The following is a 20,767-nucleotide window of genomic DNA, read 5'->3' on the forward strand; positions in this document are numbered from 1 at the left end:
GTTTCTGTTTAGCTACAAAAGAAGAGTTAAACTGTGCAAGAAAAGCAATTAAAAAACAGACCATTGACTCGAAATCGGGTCGAATCAAGTAAGTATATAATAAATCGAATATGCTACAAGTTGAATCGAAATTAAAATTAATCTATATTGTAGAAACGAGCATTAGACTCAGTTTCACAACGGTTAATCGAGGTTTAATTTATTTCTCATCTTTTTCCAATTTTAGCATTAGAAAAAGATGAAGAATAAGTTAAAACCTCGGTTAAGAATTAATCATGAGTTGTGAAATTGGGCTTCAAGTTCGTTTCCATCAATGTAAATTAACTTTAATCTTGGTTCAACTTACTCTTCATCTTTTTTTAGTTCCAAAAAAAGAAGAATAAATTAAACCAAGATTAAAGTTAATCCATGTTGGTAGAAATGGACATTTCCATTTATTGGGCAATTCCATTTTGAAATAGTGACACAAATTGACATATAAATATCATTCTATCTTTTTTTGCATTCCATGAGTAACAAAGATAGAACACATATCAACTTGTCACTAAGGCCCGGTTGCATCAATGTTACTTTGACTTTAAGCGAAACTTAAAACTCTCTCTATTTCATTTTAAAGAAAAAGAGACAGAGATAGAGAGAGTTTTAAGCCTCACTTAAAATCAAAGTAATGTTGCAATCAGGCCTAAATGGAAGGTATTCAAAGGGAGCTTTCCAGAAGCACAAATCAACACAAGAGTTATTCTATCTTTGTTTCTTACTGATTATTAAACAAGGACTTGTGTCAACTTGTGTGTCTTGCTGGAAAGCTCCCAATATTTCTAATTCCTTCCTTACTAAGAAAACTCTTGTTAAGATCATCACAATATATAACAAGATAGTACACCACTAACAATAAAATTAAACAATAGAATTTTATTATTCTTATATTACTTATATCCTGTGTACTTAGACTGCACTAGAACTCTCTTTCTCGCTTTCATCAGTATATTAAACATATGCCTACTTTATTTTAACCGTACACTTTATAGTTCAGCCACAAAAACAAATCTAATATTCTTTCTGACATCGGACTTTAACGAGATATATTTTTTAGTAATTTTATTCTGAACAAGACGACAAAATAACCGCAAAAAGACTACAGAAAAACTGCACGAATCCAAATGATCCATCGAGGTCCAAAAATAGCGCCGCCGCGCCGGGGCGCCGAGTGCGCCGACGAAACGGGGTTTGAATTTGGCGGGGGTATATACTTCTTCGGGACTGACAGCGAGACCAAGGTCACTGCACCCGGATCGCATTGAATATCATGAACCGCGCCTTGATACGCGCTGTGTGCGGAAAAATACACTCGCCCTCACCTTCGTTTAGCGTAATTCACGCGTCCGACCGGGCTGCTCGTCCTTGCTCCGTTGGCCACGGGCAACATAAACAAAGCGAAATATTGAAACACTGTAGGGCAAAATGTGACAACAGTGCTTGGCTCTTGACGCCATTCAACCGGAAATACCCCTCCCACGCCGTCTGCACAATATAACGTACGCGCGTGACGATGATAAAAGGTTCTAGATCGGCCGTCGAGCAATGTGATTCCCGACGATATTTCGCTCTTCCGCGGAAAATAATCCGGTTCGATCTGTCTCCTATTCGCTCACGCGACACTTCTTGGTCGAGAACAGCGCGATGAGATCCACGGGAACCTTTTCAACACCGCAGCTCTTTTGTGTCCCGACATAGTATTTTTCGTCCGCACTTTGGCGACACTGATTACCGCTGCCTCCCTTCCTCTGAAATAGCGGCGAGGGGGAGCCGCGACCTTCCGGTTACCGATGGCCGTGTAAAGTAAACGCGAAATGTCAAATTAGCATATCCACGGCGAGGTGCGGGTGCGTGAATACGGCGTTTCAGCGCGGTCGCGATTAAGTCGGCGTAGTATTCCGGCCGGTGACGTTTGCGACCCTTTGGCGCCGACGGAACGTCGATTTGTCGTCGCTGTGAAACGGTGAGCCACTCGTCGTGCGCATCATACTCAGGCGACGCGAAACTGAAGGGTTAAAAAGGAAGCTCCGTACTTACGCTGTCACTCAGCTGATTCATTTCCCCCGCCGCCGTCACATGGTGTCTTGCTTCATCTTTTCCCCCCTTTTTCTCGTGTCTTTCTTTCTCTCGTACATCGCAATAATAGTGCGGAAAGAATTCTGCTGCATTTGACAGTAACGGACGGAAAAGTATGTAAACGTCTGTGAAGGAAAGAGTTCAGCAAACATATCGTTTATCGATAAGTAAACGTTGTAATTATGGTCAAGTAGTAGATGGATATCTATCTATCTTATCAAGTAATATGTAATTTCGTGATCAAAAACTTTTATTTTCCAGTGCATCTTAGTACTTTAGCCTCCTTTCAGACAGCAAATTCCATCAAAAACGAGATTCAGCAACAACTTTTGTCAGCAGAAATACAGGAGAAATATGATGACAGATTTACTACAGAAACTAAATAAAATCTGTCATTCAGTAATTACTTAAATGAACAAGAAATAAATGAACAAAGGATTATTTGATGACATGCTCTATTTAATTTATTATGAAAGTGAAAGAAGGTACTTTCCATTTAATCACAAGTCGACATAAATGTCATTCCATCTTTCTTAAATTCCATGGGCAAAACAAAGTCTGAACGATACTTGTGTCATTAAATGGAAAGCACCTAGATATTCTTCATGAATCTGCAAACTCCTAACATTTTATTGCAGTTACAAATTATCCAAAATTAATTCTAAATAGTGCTTCGATGTAAATTTATGATTTCTTAATGTTGTTGCTAACATTATAAGATCTACATTATATAAATAACATTATAAAATCTAATCTTTAGTAATTGTTTACATTTTTAGAACTAAATCTAGTTGCAGTCTGAAATTATAATGTAACGGCACCTGAAGCATCCAAGGAGAATGATGGCTTCGATCTGCCGACGTTGGAGATTATGGATATTGCCTGTGCTGACCTGCCTATATGCATTACTCATTGTTATACTTGTACCAATCTTGCTAGTCAACTCTGTTAAGAATGGCTTTAAGAAGCAGGATCAGGGTGCGCTGGTGGGTGGCGCCTTTGTTCTACTAGCATTGCCTATTGCATTTTATGAGATTGTTCAGCACATGATATACTATACGCAACCTAGACTACAAAAATATATAATAAGGTAGGCTGTTTGTTGCTAAAAAAGTTTGCATTTAGTTTTAATAGTTCTCTTAATCAAGTATTAAATATAAAAATTTTATTTTTCGTTTCAGAATATTATGGATGGTACCCATCTACGCAGTAAATGCTGTAAGAAAAAGTTACAAATTTTTCTTGTGTATCGTCAAAATTATACAAATATTTATTTATTATACGCAGTTGTTTAACGAATGCTTTCTATTTGTATAGTGGTTAGGTTTGGTATTTCCTGAAGGAAGTATATACGTGGACAGCTTGAGAGAATGCTACGAAGCTTATGTAATATATAATTTCATGAAGTATTTACTGGCCTATCTGAACGCCGACCACCAGTTAGAGCATAGACTGGAGATTTCTCCCCAAGTGCATCATATGTTTCCTCTGTGCTGCCTACCCGATTGGGAGATGGGCAGAGAATTTGTACACATGTGCAAGCATGGTATTTTACAATATGCAGCTGTTAGGCCTATATCAACTTTAATATCATTGTAAGTAATTGATTGATAGAGATATGTATTTCTAATATTGTGTGTTACAATATTTAAGTGTATATTTCTATATTTGTAGCATATGCGAACTGAATGGAGTATATGGGGAAGGTGAATTTAAAGGAAATGTCGCTTTCCCATATATGATCGCTCTAAACAATTTGTCACAATTCGTTGCTATGTACTGTCTGGTACTCTTTTACCGTGCCAACGTAGAGGCCTTGAAGCCAATGAAACCAATTGGAAAGTTTTTATGCATCAAAGCTGTCGTGTTCTTCTCATTCTTGTAGGTATTGCTGTAATGTCCGCACAATTGTTAGAAAAATATACAAATAAAGAAATTCACGAATTAAAATATCACAGCGAGAAAGCTGTTTTCTCAACAAAATAAATTCAAACAATTTTTGAAATATAAAGGCTTTGAGATATTAAAATTGGCCAATTACAGATTATAATTAAACAGTTGGCTGCTCATGATCGCGATCCATTGCATAACTCACGGAACAGTCGTTTAACCGTAATCTATAATTAGCTAGTTTTTAAACTTTTGTCTTACAAATTATTATTTGGAATGAAAAATGGCAAAAATTTTTTAATTAATTTTTTAAGGACTTTCTTATCGTGATATTTTGATTCAAGACATTCTGAAAATGAGATGGAAAAATACATAATGTTTTTTATTTACAGTCAAGGAGTATTAATAGCTCTTTTGGTGTATTTTGACGTCATATCGAGTATTTTTAATACTGATAACTCAGATGATATCAGGAATATATCGTCCAAATTGCAGGATTTCCTAATTTGCATAGAAATGTTTTTAGCCGCAGTGGCACATCATTATAGCTTCTCCTACAAACCGTTTGTCAATTTGGCACAGGGTCAAGCGTGGTGGGACGCATTTAGGTTAGTAAAACAATAATAAATACTACTTATGAGACATTTTTAAACAAATTGTCTGTTTATTTTAATTTTAAAAAATTTACTCTGACACTGGTGCTGAAATTATATCTTTATTCTCTAAATTAATGCATTTCATTTATCTTTACAGAGCAATGTGGGACGTTTCTGACGTGCATAATGACATAAAGGAACATTTGGGTGTTGTCGGCTCGTCCCTAAGCCGCAGAATACGAGGACGTGGTGCATATCAGCAGACTTGGGGAAGTGCGACTGAACGTACATCGCTCCTACCCGAGGCCACGGTAACCCAAGCCAGAAGCGCACCTGCCTGTTCATTCTCGGGTTACAACACCGAGGCCGGACTGAACAATAATCCATCCGTTGCGGAATCCGAGGAGGTGACCGTGAATACATTGGATAGCACTAATGCTATTAATACGTAACCGATACGATTGATCTATTTGCGTGGGAACGGTACTCGATCAAATTTGTTGCGGCGTACTAATGGATATCTAACATCGCTCTTTAATATTAACTCTAAACGAAGAGGAGGAAAAAATTATATAGTTTTGCAACAACATTCTCCAGCGTACAATTGTATAAATCATCATGATCATTTACTATATCATATACATATCGCGTTGAAATGTATACATGGTGTCCCGGGATCACGGAATGTTCCTTGAATCACGATCGATTCGAAGAGGATTCCATCAACAAGAATGTCGGTATAATCTTTGATAATGTTGATTGTAATTCAAGTTTGTGATGTTCTGAACTCAAAAAATCTGTATTTAAATTTCGCTCGAAATTTAAAAATAATATGCGAAATCTCATTGTACATTCTTTCTACTGAAACATCGACTTCAAATCGATTAAAGGAAAAAGATCCAGTAGTATCTCAGGATATCCTTATGACGCGATTTACTACTTAAGAAATTTGATATGACTAACGGTGAATTTTGTGAGGAACGTGAACTCGCTTTTTACGTTCTTACTTTGCGAAAGACATTCGTGTTTTATGTTACCAAATAATATAATACCAAATATGATGTACATACATTTATATATACGTATACGTAGAAAGAAATGTAATCCCGTAATATTTGTACATACGTCCAACGCGTCACATACATACACACATCTATTACATTTTTAGGTGCGATCCATTTCACGTTGCAAATACTTTGAAGCATTCTTTGATCAATTCGTAAAATTCTTTTTTTCTGATTAACAAAGCATTTACATTATGTTAAGTGGATCGCATTCTTTATATCACGTACGGATAATACTTAATCTTATTCTTTTTCTTTCGATATATCAAAAGTCACAAGAACGAATTGTCTGGTATATCAGGCACCTCGGATTTCCTATTCACCCATATCTATTCTGTTCTTTCTAGCTTTATATATACACACGCGAATGTGGGTATATATCGCACTATGTATATTAATTTACTTTTATTTTATGATTATATTATATCAGAAATAAAGGCTGTGTATGTTCGCATTGACTTACAAAAAAAGTGACTTCCAGAAATTTTTTTCCTTTAAAAAAAAAGAATGAAAAACATCCTTCATATTTAGCATTTTAAAAAAAGCGCGCACGTGTCTTTCAAATCTGGACTGATGGACCATGGCTGTGTTCACTTTGGCGCTTACAACGCTTTCAAGTGTCGTTTCATCCTTATTAAATATTAAACGAGGACAATTGATGCTCATAAGCGCTGTAAGCGCTAAAACGAACGTAGTCCATGTGGCACGTGGCTTGAGTTTTGTGCCATCTTATCGTTTCTTGTTCCTGTTTCTGATTTCAGCTAGGATGATCATGTGCCACTTGCGTTTTTCTGCGTTTAGACGCATATAACTGGCTGATCTCGCTGAAATATCTTGAAAAAATATATTGATTTCAAATTCAAATAATTTAGGTATGGCAATCAGAAGTTCGTAATGACGGTGTTCCCTTGTATCGTTTGGAATAACGATTTCCAGTTGCTACACTGCATTTTGCATTGTATATATACATATATATATATATTTTTTTTAGATATTATTGTATACGATTTATGTTAAGAGGAAAGGAGATGGCGAATAACGGTGTCGAGGTCGAGAAATTATTGTATGAAACGACACGGGACGTGAAGCAGAAGATGAATGGAAAATCAAACAAAGAACACGAGGAATATCAGTATTTAAGATTGATCGAGAAGGTTATTCACAGTGGAGCAAAAAAGAGCAATCGCACTGGTGTGGACATTTATTCTATTTTCGGAACGCAAATGCGATTCAGTTTACGAGATGGTAAATGCAATGTAGTTTCAACTAGGATATTTATTATTGAGTTTATTTTTGGTAATGTAAAGGTAGTTGATAATAATTTCTAAAAATGGCAGATCTATAAATTTTTCAAAATAATTTATAATCTTTCAGAATATCAGTAGGGAATATAATGATAGATTGTCTATAGAAATCGAGTAGAATTTACTGATGAAACATTTAATATAGATACAGTTAATGCCACAATATTATCTTCGAATCTGATGGCATATTGTTAACACTTTGTTTATTTGATTACAGGTGTTTTTCCATTACTGACAACTAAACAAGTATTCTGGCGAGCAGTGATTGAAGAACTATTGTGGTTTATCAAAGGATCGACAAATTCCAAAGAATTGTCGGACAAGGGTATTCACATTTGGGATGAAAATGGTTCACGAGCTTTCTTGGATTCCTGTGGCTTCACTGACAGAGAGGAGGGTGATTTGGGACCTGTGTACGGTTTCCAGTGGCGATACTTTGGTGCTGAATACAAAGACATGCATACAAATTACACAGGACAAGGTATTTTTGATAAAAGTATTCTTTAAAATAAATTATCTAAAATTCTCCTTTTCATATATTTGTTGAATACAAAAAAGTGTAATTGAAACTGTGTATACTTATTCTAGGAATAGACCAATTGAAGGAAGTCATTCACAAAATAAAGCATTCTCCTGAGGATAGACGTATTATAATGTCAGCCTGGAATCCGGTTGATATTCCAAAGATGGCATTGCCGCCGTGCCATACTTTGGTACAATTTTACGTAAATAACGGAGAATTGTCCACGCAGCTTTATCAAAGAAGCGCAGACATGGGTTTAGGAGTGCCATTTAACATAGCGTCATATTCCTTGCTGACGTACATGATCGCTCATGTTACTGGATTGAAGGTAAGGATCGATACTCCATACTCAAATTCCAGATAAATCTTGTTCTATTTTTTATTTCCTTTTATTTTTCAGCCAGGAGAATTTGTACATACAATGGGAGACTGCCACGTTTACGTCAACCATATAAGTGCCCTTGAGGAACAGGTAAAACGCGAACCGCGCGAGTTTCCAAAATTAAGGATAGTTAGAGAAGTTAAAGATATTGACGATTTCATTACTGAAGATTTCGAGTTGATAAATTACAATCCATACTCCAAACTCTACATGAAGATGGCTGTTTGAACTACCTCGCTTGAATAAGCTTAATCCTCTGAATCTACGTAATTTACATTTCGTTTTCATAAAATTCATTAATGAAGCGACATTGACTGCATTCAGTAGAAATAGAAGTTTTACAGCTATTGTATGATTCTTTAACAGAATTGATTCCTCTTGTACTTAGTTCCTCAGATCTGTTTCCTAGATATAAATATATAACCAATCATGCTTTTTTTGAAGCTTCTCTTCTGTGATACTTGCCTAATATTACCTCATAACCAATATTAAAGAATTTTACAGTTATAAAGCTACTACCTTTTTTTCTGAACGTAGTCCTTTTCTGTTTAATGTACTTAACTAATAAACGAACGTTCTAGAAACGTAATCTTTCTATAGTATTTTTGATCAGTATTAAGATACACCGATTAAGTGATAGTACTTTCAATTATACAATATTTTCGACTTGAAAGAGATATAAAAAAATTATCTTAATATAGCTCGATTTCTCTTTATATATGGGCTGATGGAAAAGTGATGAATAATATCTTATATTGTAATCTCCTAGCTATTACATATATCGTAAGTAAAGTCTTATATACGCATATACATTTGCTATGTATATGTGTATATTTAACTAAACTTAACTTTCTAAGAGAAATATTTTTAATAAATCTTGTACCTTAAGTATATATCAATATTTTCAATATCCATCGCATGTAATTCATGCAAATCTATCACGATTCGTTTCCTTATTCCAATAAAAATTATCGCACGCGCTATTCCAACTTCTATATTACACAAATTAATTTTTTTTCGGTTGATTATGATCAACAAGTATGGACGATCGCAAAAGGCCTTATATAAGCAGTTTCTATAAGTATAACAAAATTATGTAATTCTATATATAATATGTATAAATTCGTTATTTTTTTAATATAAATCAGTAAGAATATTGGAAATAATTGTTCTTGCATCATAAACAAAAAGATTATTTTTAACGAAAATTTAGATAGAACTTTTATATATAAAATGCAGTTTTATTTTAAACTAACTTCGCGTCTCTCCTATTAATATTTCAATCGGGATAAAAGTATAGCCAAATCTATTATATATTTTATTAATGGCTCTGCTACACAGCAATTTCTTTTTACGAGATGCTGGAGCGATAAAAAGCTCCGTTGTGAAAAAAGCAACTATACAAAATTTAGAAATAACTGCCGATTCTCACAACGATTTGAGAGACGTTTTATACAATATTTTGCAAATCTTTCTTAAGGGAGACTTTTGTACGTCAAAGGCTAGCACATTTGTACATCATTGGACTGTGTACTTAATTGATGCAACTGTTGAGTGACCGCCAATGTGCCGCATTCATTCACCGTTATGATCACCCAGATAACATCTACGACAAAAAAATCATTTTGCGATAAAATACGATTGAATCAAATAGAGCAATCTAGAAAAGGAATCGACGAGTTTTATTTTGGAATCAATGGAAAAACAAATAGTAATATTTTTTTGTGTTTAAGTTTTTGCGTTTAAGTTTTTGTGTTTAAGTTTATTAGTTTAATTTAGAATATCAACAAGATAAGTAAATTGAAAATCACAAGCTATGTGTACGTCTCAATTAATATACAATTAATTGAGATTAAAATTATCCAGCAAGATCGATTTATCGATTTACATTAGTAGAACATTTATTTATTTCTTTTAATATTACATGCTCTTAAATTCGCTGATCCTTTTTCTATATCACATTCTGTCAGAAAGGCTGTATAGAATTCATGAGGAATTACCACCAAAATAGACACCATTGGGCGTCATCATTCTCCATTTACTCTGATGAACGCCGGTTTCAGCCGGACTTTTCAATGTTACGCTTAACTCTGTGGTTTCCTTGGGGGCCAATGGTGGAACAGATATTCGCGCGCAGCCCATTTGCACTCCACTAGAATGCTGCAGGTGGATCCCACTGGGCCATGCCTCGGTACCACTGTTCTGCACACGCCATGACTTCTGAAAGTTTGTATTAGGTGGCACAGCTTCTCCCTCGCCGATCGTACTGTCGCATATTAATGTCATACACGGCGTGTTGAAGGGATTTCCAAAATCAATATAGCTGCAAATTGCTGCTTGCAAATTCCTGGAAGAAAATTTATATTACAATAATATCTAGCAGAAAGGAATGAATTCTATACTTACTCCCAAAAAAAAAATAAACTACTGTAACATTACAATAACTCGCTTAATTGTGGATGAGTATATTTCTAAATTTAAATGATAACATTTCAACTTGGGTTTTATATATCTTAATGTAATAATGACATTGTTCAATTGTTTTGTTATCTGCAAACAATTAAAAGACAAAGGCAAAAACAATATCATTATGATTGAAACATAATTTGCGTTGTGAAACAATTTTCATTTGAATATTTAATTGACGGTTGAAGTAACAAATCCATATATAGTTCTAATTTTTAAATCAACAATTAGTTTAAATGTTAATTAAAAATTATTATCCAGCATCATTGATCTACTGAAATTTTTTTTAGCTATGCTTTGCATTTAAACAATGACACTTTTATCTTCAAAATACAAAAACATATTATGCGTTAAATTGCGGGTTAAAAGAGTATGACCACAAAGTCCAAAATCAGACTCTGAAATGGGACACTGACAATATTTTGACACAGATTTTTTATAAAAGCAAGGCAACGGCTTCTCGAGGAAAAAAAAAGAGAAAATTAAAAGAAAAATGACGCATTACCCTTCGAATTCGAAAAAAAAAAAGAAAAAGATCTTTCAGAGAGGTCCGAGAAAGAACGACCCCTGCGGGGGGTAAACATGGCGATACAAGGTTATGTACGTGGACAGCGTACACAGACGACAAAGTAGCGTTCCGATAGGGGGAATGTCCGTTTACCAATTGTTCATGTCAAGGAAGAACGCAGCAGTGGTCTCATTCAGATGGCTATCTGCCAATAACTTCTGCAGCTGCTTCACTAAGTCATCTTTGTCCGTGGTGCCCAGGCAACTGAACTGATGCAGCAAGTGTTGGTCCAGATCGTTGTTGCGATCCATGATCGCTGCTTCTTCAACAGCACTCAACTTGAACGGTGACTCAATGCCCCATGTGCCCCAGGCTGTCAAAACTGTCAACGTCGGACTGTCAACCCTATCTGCTCTGTTTATCTTTCCACTTCCTCTCCGTCGTCGTCGTCGTCGTCGTCGTCGTCGTCGCCGTACTCTTAGTCGCGGATTTTAAATGTCATTCTCCCAAGTGATACTCGGTCCGTATCCGTACTGTGCATATCCACGGTACCCAGTCCAGAGCCGTCGAATTCTGGATCCTTCCTATAGTTGGGCCCTCCCCTTTCCTCTTGCCTGCATGAGATTGCAAGTCATTCGTACTTCCGTTTTTCTCTCCTTTTTCTCTTTGCCTACCTAAGGACTACTTGCCAATTTTGGAAATGTATTATAGTCCAATCTTTTACACTGTTACAAAAAAATTATGCATAAGTCTAATAGACGTTGGGATCGTCGATTTTCTCGATAACGGTGATAGATACGACTTTAACGCATAAAATCTTTTTCATAGCTCTTGTCGAGAAGAATCGAAATGATTCTGTGAAATTTTATCATATTTGCCATCGTTCTCGAGATAGTGGCTCTTTTGTCTACAGCTGTGCGTAACATTTTTTTATATTTACTTTATATATTCGTATTTGAGATTAATTTATTATAAATTTATATATTTAAATTTAAGATCATTGTTTATATTTTTGATTCCAACAAAGCAACCATGATTTTGAGATCGTGCCTGAAACAATTTTAAAGATTAATGCAAAAGATGTTGCCTTGATCTTCAAACGCGCAGCGAAAGATTTGAAAATAAGTGTGAATGTCATCGCAATCTCCGGTCTCGTTCCAAAAAGTTCAAATTTATTTCGATGTCTCTTATAATTTCCCGATCTTCTATTTCTTTTTTCAATTCGCGATGCTTGATCGCCTTCCTATCTGTTCGTTACCGCGAGTTATCTCAGTAAGGGCGGGGCTCCGCGAATCGATGTCGCGCCCCTACGCAGTATACTCCGTATAAAAAATAGTATTTTTCGCGCGACAGTCTGTGCAAAAACGATAAATAAGCGATAAATTGCCTTTCGCAGTCGTGCGCGTTACCTTGACCTTGTCGCAGAAAATTGGAGTTTTTCTTGAAAATAAATAATTTACAGATATCGAAATAGTGTGAGTTTTAACGAATTGAAAATGTCTCTTTCTAGGAATGCTTATCCCAAGAATGCTTACCTTCTTTATCTTTTTCTTCCTTTCAGTAATAATTGCCAAAGCAACTTCGAAAAATTTTTCGTTGCTTTCATTACGTATTATATTTATCAGTTTGTTTTAAAACTTTCACGTAATATATAGATGAGATGTCCAGAAAAAAAGATACTATAATTTACATCTCTCGGATATCACATACAGTCAAGAACAAAAACGCCGTTCGTAATATCAATACGTAACAATTTTTAATGCGAAGTTATATATATCCTTATTCTTATTATATTGTCTTATTTTACGAGAAATAAATATAAAATCAAAAGAAATAGTTTCTTAATTAAGAAATCTAATAAAAAATTAACAGAAATTTATTTTTAAATACATAAATTTCAATTAATATATTCAATTAATATATTTCAATGAATATTTTAAAGTCATTCCACTTCCGTTAATCATCAAATAATTCACACTTGACAAAATTATTTAAAAAGTAAAATTTATAATTATACAATTCATTCTTAATCTAATCGTTCTTCTTACGTAATAATAAAAAATAATGATAATTCTTTTAACAAAATACTGCAGGAAAAGGAGAAAAAATGAAAAATACAAAAAGTTCAACAAATCGGACCTCACGAGTGTAACTGCATTGCCGTGCCTGCACCTATTCGAACGATCGGCCAATCGCTGAACGGAACGACGCGACAAGAATCATGGTGGGGATAGCTCGAGTGCAGTTCGGTCGTCGGCACTGGACGGCTGCTTTTGCCCGCGACTGTACTCATCATCGGAAGTGCGCATGTGCGACGCGCGTGGCGCGGGACAGCCGACATTCGAGACAAACGAGCGGCGCGCACACGGCTGTGACGGACGCTCTCTGCGGGCGCTCGATTACGACGATACGGGGAGAAAAAAAATAATCGGACGGCTCATTTCGGAAGCGTGTCCCGCGCTGGACGTGCACGGCGAACGCGGGGCGGAAAGCCGCGCATGAATCGCGGTATGACGGAGCGTGTCTGAAGTTGAAACGAAAAAAAAAACGGAGCTGAAAGTTTTTCACGCATTCCTAGTCTTCGACGATGATCTTGCGACGAATTCGGTTGAGATAGAAGAACGTGGAATATTTCAGGGCACCTCGCGTGAAAAAAAAACGAATAAACACAGCAAACGGGAACAAGGTATGAGATGTTTTCGCGTTTTTCATGGCGATGTTTATTGAATTTATGTTATAATTATACATCACACTTGTTTTTAACTTGTAGCTAATATTGCACACAAACGTCAGAATAATTATTTTCCAAATGGAGAATTATTTGATGCACGAGCTAGCTTTGCTGATTTTTTATTTTGCGAAAAATAAATAGATTTAAAAAAATGGTTTATTTAAAATCGTTTATTTAAATTAATGGGAATTTATGTATTTTATAAATTTAAATTCTGAAACGCTAGATTTTTTATCTCAATTTTCAATATTTTATGTTAGAAATTTAGTTTTTTATTTTTGGTTTTACAGGCTAAAATTTCTGCTTCCTTTTATTTGTAGGGTAGGGCGAAACTATTCTGTCAGTTTCAACTTTAAAATAATACAATTTAAAATTTACGATAACAAACAATATCTCTAGTGATGTACTTATAATTACATTATACAATCATGATTGCTCTTTGAGGATACAACCTTTAAATAATCAACTTGTTCTGTCCAGAAACATTATCGCAAGAAATGAATAAAAAAGCCCTGATCTATATAAATAATTCCTTTTGTTTATTTATTATTTTGCCTATTTTTAATAGGCCTATCCGCTGACTTGCACTTGCTAGCAGCTCGAAGGCCGACAAAATGATCGGGCCATCGTCAGGGAATGCTGGCGAGGTCACCGAGAGTCAGTGCTGTGCCTCCGCCAAACGGAAGATCTTCGACGACTTGGAGGTCGATGGCTCCAAACGAAAGGTCTTTGATGACTTGGACATTGACAGCTTCTGCGATGAGGTCCGCCAGACGAGTCGCAAACACTATCTCGAGGAACTGGAGACGCCAGTGGAGCTGGTGGCTACATCAAACGATATCATCGCCAACGCGGCGGCACTCTTCTCGCCGATGTCTGCCCAGGAGGTCGTCGAGGAATCACAGGTGACGCGTCTGGAAGTATTGCTGGTGGATGGCACAAACTGCACCTGGACGACCATGTCAGAGCTGGAACAACAGCAGAATGTGGATATTCTCGTGACCTCGTCTTCCTCGTCGTCGTCTTCAGTCTCATCAACCTCGTCCTCGTCAAATACATCTGGATGTGCAGAACGTCATCCTACGGAAACTTATATTGAAGAGCTTCATTATCAGCCGACAGTATCAATGAATTATTGGGAACCAGTCGCCGCCCCCGTAATCTCGCTTGCCAATCTGAACACGCAGCAAAATAAAGGAACAATAAGCAATAATCAGCAACAGCAGCAGCAGCAGCAGCAGCAGCAACAGCAATTCGAGGATCAAGAGAATGGAAATTTGTCGTGGTTGTTGGACTTCAAACTGGATTCATTCATCGAAGCCGCGGATGATAGATGCACTATAGGACCCACCGCAACAACAAAGAACAATTATTGTGGTGAGAAAAGTGTGCAATACAAAATAAATGTTCGAAACAACGCTTTCACGATTATTAAAATTAAAGAAAGATAAAAAAGGTAGAGAGATGAAAGAGAAAATAAAGAGATATTGTATGCTTTGGTGTCAGAACTAGAAACTTTATTTAGTTTTAACTTTATTAAATCTTTATTTAAATTAAATAAAATTGGAGCTAAATAAAGTTCTTGTTATTTAAAAAAAATTTTCTTTAGATCGATCGATAAAACGAATCGCGAAATTTCCTGCTTGACTATTTTCGAAACGGTAATAAATAGTGTCCCTAATGAAAATTCTTTTTAGAATGTTTATATAATTTTTTAAAAAATTTTTTAGATTTTTTTTACAATCTATTTTTTTTAGAAATCTTCATATATGTGCATTCTGAAGTATTCTATGATTCATTTTATAATTTTTGATATAATTTTATAAAATCTGAAAAAGTTTAAGATATTTTTCACAAATTATAGAAACTATTCACATATTTCAGAATTCACATATACATATAAAAAATAATTCTAAGAAAAGATATAAGATTCTCAGTTTTTTCCAAAAGTTCCTTATTATTGTGAAAATTTTGAGAAACTTTTTCACCAGGAATAGTCTTCAAAAATTTTATTATTTAATTACGATTTTTAAAAATGCGTATATTCCTTATAATCTTAATATATCTCAATTAATAGAACGGTTCCGCGGCTAATTGCGCATTTTCAGGCAATAAGAATAAATCGAACGGAAGATCGCATGGTTCCAATTACGCCAACGACATCAAGAGAGGATATGGCAGTCACGAAAATTCGTCGATGTATCGACAGGATGTAAACCAGGCGACTTATCCCACCAACGGAAACGACAGTCGAAATTTCTCGTCCGCGCGATCCAATGGGCCAAAGAAGCCACCCTTTACTTATACGGAATTGATAGAACATGCACTACAGGAAAGAGGCGAGCTCACTGTTTCCGCGATTTATCAGTGGATCTCGTAAGTTGGCAAGAAATTTATTTAGTCAAAACTTTGATTTGTTATTTGCTTATATATTGCAACGCCTTACCAAATTTATTGTCCATGACCGCCATGCTATAAGCTACTTTCTCTACAATCTTTCCTTCACATAGCCTTTCAATTAAATATCTAATTAAACATACCAATTAAAATATTATTTCTTCCAATTTATTCTTATATTTTATATACCTATTTTTTAATTCTTAATTTTAAACGGAATCACAAATTAAAATAAAACATTCCATTGATTAAAACTGATAAGTTGACCCTACGAGAGAAATATTTACAAGTTTTATTCGAAACAGACGGAGTGTTTTTCTTAGTTGCGTATTAGACGCGCAAGGGGTTTTCTACAAATTTACACGAACGTAGCCCGCTGGTTGGGGGTGGGTCGACGGAGGTGGGCTACTTCTAGATGGTACCCATTGGTACCACTGCCCCCATTGCTTGGCACCACCTGGCACTAACTCCTCACCCTTCAGCTATCTTCGTTGCAGCCCTCAACACGAATGCGCACAATTTACTGCTCCTGTGCCTTCACCTGTTCGATCGCTGTTCGAGCTCCTTGGAAAATATGTATATATAGATTATTCAGATTCAGCCGCGTAGGGCACCGCTCGAACGAGTCAAAAGAAATATCTCTGCAAAGAGACAGACTATAAATATACATAAATAGAATCTATAAACATAATATGTATAATATTAAAAATCATAATCTTATTTTCACATTTTTTTTGCCTTATTCAAGATTATCAATGGCTGAAAAAGCAACTTTGCAACTATTATAAAATTTTTTGATATACTAAAAAAAAAAATTTTAACAGCATTATTTTAATTAAAAATAATTTTGTTGATATAATAACAGTTAATGAAATAAATGAAATTTTATTAAAATAAGAGCATAAGAATTTGTTTCATTAATGATATTATTTAATTAACAAAATTATTTTGAATTCAGATAATGCTGTTAACACATCATTTTTTTTTAGTATGATTAACACAATTATAACATGATTTATACATTTAGAGTTATGAGGACAAAATCAATCATATTAAAGAATATTTTATAATAGTATTGCAGCTTGAAATCATAGTGTGAGTATGTATTAAGAATATTATTTTTATCGCATCAATACACAAATATGACTTAGACTGGGTTGTTCCATTTTTCAGTAAACTTTAGCTCACTGTCTTACTCCCTTGCACTCTTATGTTCTTTCACTCTTTTGTTTATCCAGTAAATAAATTAGTTTGTTCGAAGATGGAACAACCAGCTCTTAGAAACAGATTCATTAAAATGTTGGTGTAAATGACAACATTCATTGCGATCATTATGATCAGCGGAGCGAGTAAATGCACCATTTAGCATTTCAAATGCACCCTTGGCTTAAATGTTTCTCGTTCTCCACCGAAACTCGTGAAATTAATCGCAAAGAGGGGGTGCGTAATGCACCGTGACATCGCTGCGAGCAGGTGAAGGAAATTAGTTTCGTAGGGACGCAAATTACCGCCGTGCATTTTTATGTGTATTGTCCTTAATCATATTCCCGTCGATGCTAAATGATCATAGTAGCTCTTGCAAACACTTGAATTATTCAATAAAAAAAACCTTTATTTTGAATAAAAATATGAACCGTTTTTGTATAATTAAAAGAAAGGATACTTTTTGTCATTTTCAGCGAGCATTTTCCTTATTATAAAAGCAACGATGATCGCTGGAAGAACTCCGTCCGGCATAATCTCTCGATAAATCCACACTTCAGGAAAGGATCGAAGGCGACTCATGGAGCAGGTCATCTTTGGGCGATCGCGAATCGTGGCGACTGTAGACCTCGTTCATTACCAGTTACTAGTCTGACAAATACTACACAAATACAAGTAACACAAAATGAGTCTGAAGAATCCCGGAGTAACAAAATCATCAGGTAAACGTCTATTCATAAAATTTTGTAAAGCTATTTCTTCACATTACTGAACATTCTTAACATTACAGCCAAATTATGGACGAGGTGGAGGCTGCGACGGCGAGCATCACACAGCCGAATTCTGAAGAGGATGCGGACGATATACTGAATTCTGTGACGCTCGAGCATTCCGCCGAGCAAATACTCAACGGAATAAAACGGCAAGTGGAAGTGCAGTATCTAGTTCCTATGGTGAACGATTCCGAGGCAGGTCAACAGAACGAACAGATAGAGCAACAAACGGATACGCTCCAATGCTCCTTCAAGGAAAGTGGTAAGGATATTATAATCAATGTTTCTTTCAGGATCGACTCGACGTTAATGAGACAAAATTTATCGAATAATGAAATTTATTGCAGATTTTCTGAACCCGGTATCCAAGGAAGTCGTCGCTGAGGAATGCGGACTCGTAAACGAGGGATATCTAGTCACGGATCCGACTACTCTGGGATTAAACGTGGTCGATCCCGAGATTATAGGATCGGAAAATCTCTTCGGTGAGGAGCTCAGCTTTCAATTTTATGAATTGACGTCGCCGTCGCAGCTGCAATCCGCCTGACACACAGAGAGCAACAAAGTACATCTTATTGTGATTGACGAACTTCAGATACAGAACACACGATCGTATGACAACCAGCTGGTTCGCAATGTTGCCGAAACCGAGAAGAATGTCTCAGAGCGGGAAAACTCGCAGAAAAAATCGCTTGTCAATAGCGATCGGATCAACGAGGACTATACGATGACGAGAAGCTGATCTTACTTGAGAAATTTTTTATAATGACTCGGAATGTTCGATCATTTTATTCGACGCGGCTGCTAAATTAACTAGAAGCTTAATTGAATCAGCTGAACCAGTTAATTGATATGTTTTATGGATGGATAACGAGTCAATTACAAATACGAGGAAATCTTATTTCTCAAATACAACATAGTTCGAGGATTTGATAATCGCGATAATCACCGAAAGACTTTAGAGTGACCGGAGTGAGATCAGAAAATAAACAACGTAATTACATATCGTCCAACGTGTGCCTGGTTAAGTGTCTTAAAGAGGAGCATTATTTATCAACTATGCATTAAATTTCTTCTAGTCTTTTGCGAAACAGTGTGTAATGTTTTTGTATTAGTAAAAAAAGTATGATATTTATTATTATGTATATTGTCCCTGAGATTTTATACTCTCGCCAAAATAAGCGCGAAGTGCCCGTTGGAAAGTTTCTACTATAAAGATAAACTTCTAATAATGTAAAACAGAGAAAGGCATTTGGATATCTTTTGATCAAAGCCAAGTTCACTTCGCGATGTTTAGCGTTGAGATATGAGAACGCTGATTGCTTAAATAAAATATAAAGAAAAATGTTACGTGGTTTAATCGTATTGGCTGTAATAGGCATCTAAAAGAGAACTCTAATGAATTATAAATTTATTAGCTATACAATTACATTTTATTTTGCGAAAGAAAACGTAACTATTCTACAGGTTTCGTTGAATCGGTTTCTTGTTCTTGATTCATTTTTTGGATCTTGCTCTTTAATTTTTCCTCTTTCGCCTTCTTCTTAGCTTCCTTTTTCTTCTTCCTTTCCTCCTTCTCTTTTTGCTCTAGCATCGTCTTAAATCTCTCATCATGAGGAGAGATCTTGAAGCCAAAGTGTTTCCTAATCTCCTCCACTATGCACTCCTTACGCAACTTAGCAGCTTCCATTTCAGCTTCCTTCTTAGCGATCCTTGCGTTCAACTCGGCCGTCCATTGGTTCACCTTCGATAATTTTTCGGCTATTTCAGCTTCCCTACAAACACATTATATACATTATATGTCATACATCAATATGCCGTTCTAAAAACGTTTATAAACTTGCAGATAGTAACTGGATTCAGCAGAAAACATCTTTGCAACTGTTGTAAAATTCTTTAATATAATTAGTTTATACATTTAGATCTAATACGGAACTAAGGACAAGATTAATCATATTAAAGAATTTCACAACAATTGCAAAGCTTCTTTTTATATTGAACGCAATCAGTGATAAAACTGACATGCCTTGCTTTAATCTTCTCAGCCTTTATCTGTTTTTTCTCCTCCAGCTTCTTCCATCTATCTTGAAGGGACTCTGGAAAGGCGACTCTCTCATACTCCTGTAAGATCTTGATCTCTTCTGGTGTAGGCCATGCAAACCCAGCTGGCTCCTTGTTGCCTTCGAATCCATATCTACCTAGCATGCGCTTCTTGTATCTTACTGTATTGTGATACCACTCAATAGGCTGCTCGTAGGGAGGTTTGCCCATAAGTATATTCCTATCTTTCGGACTCAGCCGGGACTTATTTCGTTTCTTGGTGAGCTCCTCCTGGTACTGGGGCTCCTGGTACTCGTCCGAATATATTGGTTGCTCGTCAGCAGCAGTTATGTCGACGATTTCGTCCTTCGCTTCCGTAGCAAGGAAACGATTGACGACGACGCCTTGGAATCGCACATTTCGTTGAACAATAACATCGTAGATCCATCGTCTTAGACTCATCGAAATGACGAAACGTACCCACACAGGATCGCAAATATAGGTTAAGTTTAAATCGAATTAAATCAAGACGATTAAAATAAAAATGCGTCAAATGATATAAGAAATTGGGATGTGAAAATTATCAGCTGCTACAAGAGACAGACGATACATACGTGCAAGAGGTGTACTTTCGAAGAAATCACAATTGTGTTTATGAGAATATAACCTATCCGAATTAGTGTTATCGAACAGTCAAACTCATGCGAGTTATCAATTTGCATTAGTCCGCTTAGGTTAGGGTATTGAAAGTGTGGTTCAACGGCACATATGAACAGGC

The 20,767-nt window shown here is 35.9% G+C and overlaps 5 protein-coding genes across 5 annotated transcripts; 3 read left to right on the forward strand and 2 right to left on the reverse strand.

The window, feature by feature from the left end:
• Nucleotides 1-2,954: 2,954 nt before the first annotated feature.
• LOC105618045 (transmembrane protein 184C) lies at nt 2,955-5,050 on the forward strand. Its single transcript, XM_012199584.1, has 6 exons — nt 2,955-3,202; nt 3,294-3,330; nt 3,430-3,707; nt 3,787-3,993; nt 4,395-4,610; nt 4,756-5,050. Exons 1-6 carry the CDS (start codon nt 2,955-2,957, stop codon nt 5,048-5,050), a joined length of 1,281 nt encoding a protein of 426 aa, XP_012054974.1.
• Nucleotides 5,051-6,672: 1,622 nt separating this feature from the next.
• On the forward strand, nt 6,673-8,099 carry LOC105618046 (thymidylate synthase). The gene is made up of 4 exons (XM_012199585.1): nt 6,673-6,907; nt 7,184-7,447; nt 7,555-7,817; nt 7,890-8,099. Exons 1-4 carry the CDS (start codon nt 6,673-6,675, stop codon nt 8,097-8,099), a joined length of 972 nt encoding a protein of 323 aa, XP_012054975.1.
• Nucleotides 8,100-9,373: 1,274 nt separating this feature from the next.
• LOC105618047 (uncharacterized protein C6orf106 homolog) lies at nt 9,374-11,156 on the reverse strand. Its single transcript, XM_012199586.1, has 3 exons — nt 10,999-11,156; nt 9,872-10,218; nt 9,374-9,477 (listed from the first exon to the last, which is right to left on the reverse strand). Exons 1-3 carry the CDS (start codon nt 11,154-11,156, stop codon nt 9,374-9,376), a joined length of 609 nt encoding a protein of 202 aa, XP_012054976.1.
• A 3,034-nt stretch (nt 11,157-14,190) lies between these two features.
• Nucleotides 14,191-18,496, forward strand: LOC105618048. The gene is made up of 5 exons (XM_012199587.1): nt 14,191-14,953; nt 15,685-15,952; nt 17,653-17,898; nt 17,967-18,211; nt 18,297-18,496. The coding sequence occupies exons 1-5, from the start codon at nt 14,191-14,193 to the stop codon at nt 18,494-18,496; spliced, it is 1,722 nt and encodes a 573-aa protein (XP_012054977.1).
• A 909-nt stretch (nt 18,497-19,405) lies between these two features.
• Nucleotides 19,406-20,451, reverse strand: LOC105618151 (growth arrest and DNA damage-inducible proteins-interacting protein 1). Its single transcript, XM_012199691.1, has 2 exons — nt 19,976-20,451; nt 19,406-19,724 (listed from the first exon to the last, which is right to left on the reverse strand). The coding sequence occupies exons 1-2, from the start codon at nt 20,449-20,451 to the stop codon at nt 19,406-19,408; spliced, it is 795 nt and encodes a 264-aa protein (XP_012055081.1).
• Nucleotides 20,452-20,767: the final 316 nt, after the last annotated feature.

This window comes from Atta cephalotes, assembly GCF_000143395.1.
Source record: "Atta cephalotes unplaced genomic scaffold scaffold00015, whole genome shotgun sequence".
Classification (NCBI taxonomy): Eukaryota; Metazoa; Arthropoda; class Insecta; order Hymenoptera; family Formicidae; genus Atta; species Atta cephalotes.

Excerpts from the sequence above, each read along its gene's own strand:
- LOC105618047 (XM_012199586.1), bottom strand. The coding sequence starts at position 11,156 with ATGGATCGCAACAACGATCTGGACCAACACTTGCTGCATCAGTTCAGT. Across the intron at positions 10,219-10,998 it reads TTCCTTGACATGAACAATTG|GAATTTGCAAGCAGCAATTT; the intron begins GTAAACGGACAT and ends ATTTTCTTCCAG. Across the intron at positions 9,478-9,871 it reads CAATGGTGTCTATTTTGGTG|ATGTTATCTGGGTGATCATA; the intron begins GTAATTCCTCAT and ends TTTTTGTCGTAG.
- LOC105618046 (XM_012199585.1), top strand. The coding sequence starts at position 6,673 with ATGTTAAGAGGAAAGGAGATGGCGAATAACGGTGTCGAGGTCGAGAAA. Across the intron at positions 6,908-7,183 it reads GCGATTCAGTTTACGAGATG|GTGTTTTTCCATTACTGACA; the intron begins GTAAATGCAATG and ends ATTTGATTACAG. Across the intron at positions 7,448-7,554 it reads TACAAATTACACAGGACAAG|GAATAGACCAATTGAAGGAA; the intron begins GTATTTTTGATA and ends TACTTATTCTAG.
- LOC105618151 (XM_012199691.1), bottom strand. The coding sequence starts at position 20,451 with ATGAGTCTAAGACGATGGATCTACGATGTTATTGTTCAACGAAATGTG. Across the intron at positions 19,725-19,975 it reads GCTGAGAAGATTAAAGCAAG|GGAAGCTGAAATAGCCGAAA; the intron begins GCATGTCAGTTT and ends ATGTGTTTGTAG.
- LOC105618045 (XM_012199584.1), top strand. The coding sequence starts at position 2,955 with ATGGCTTCGATCTGCCGACGTTGGAGATTATGGATATTGCCTGTGCTG. Across the intron at positions 3,203-3,293 it reads CTACAAAAATATATAATAAG|AATATTATGGATGGTACCCA; the intron begins GTAGGCTGTTTG and ends TTTTCGTTTCAG. Across the intron at positions 3,994-4,394 it reads GTCGTGTTCTTCTCATTCTT|TCAAGGAGTATTAATAGCTC; the intron begins GTAGGTATTGCT and ends TTTTATTTACAG.
- LOC105618048 (XM_012199587.1), top strand. The coding sequence starts at position 14,191 with ATGATCGGGCCATCGTCAGGGAATGCTGGCGAGGTCACCGAGAGTCAG. Across the intron at positions 15,953-17,652 it reads GCGATTTATCAGTGGATCTC|CGAGCATTTTCCTTATTATA; the intron begins GTAAGTTGGCAA and ends TGTCATTTTCAG. Across the intron at positions 17,899-17,966 it reads CGGAGTAACAAAATCATCAG|CCAAATTATGGACGAGGTGG; the intron begins GTAAACGTCTAT and ends TTAACATTACAG.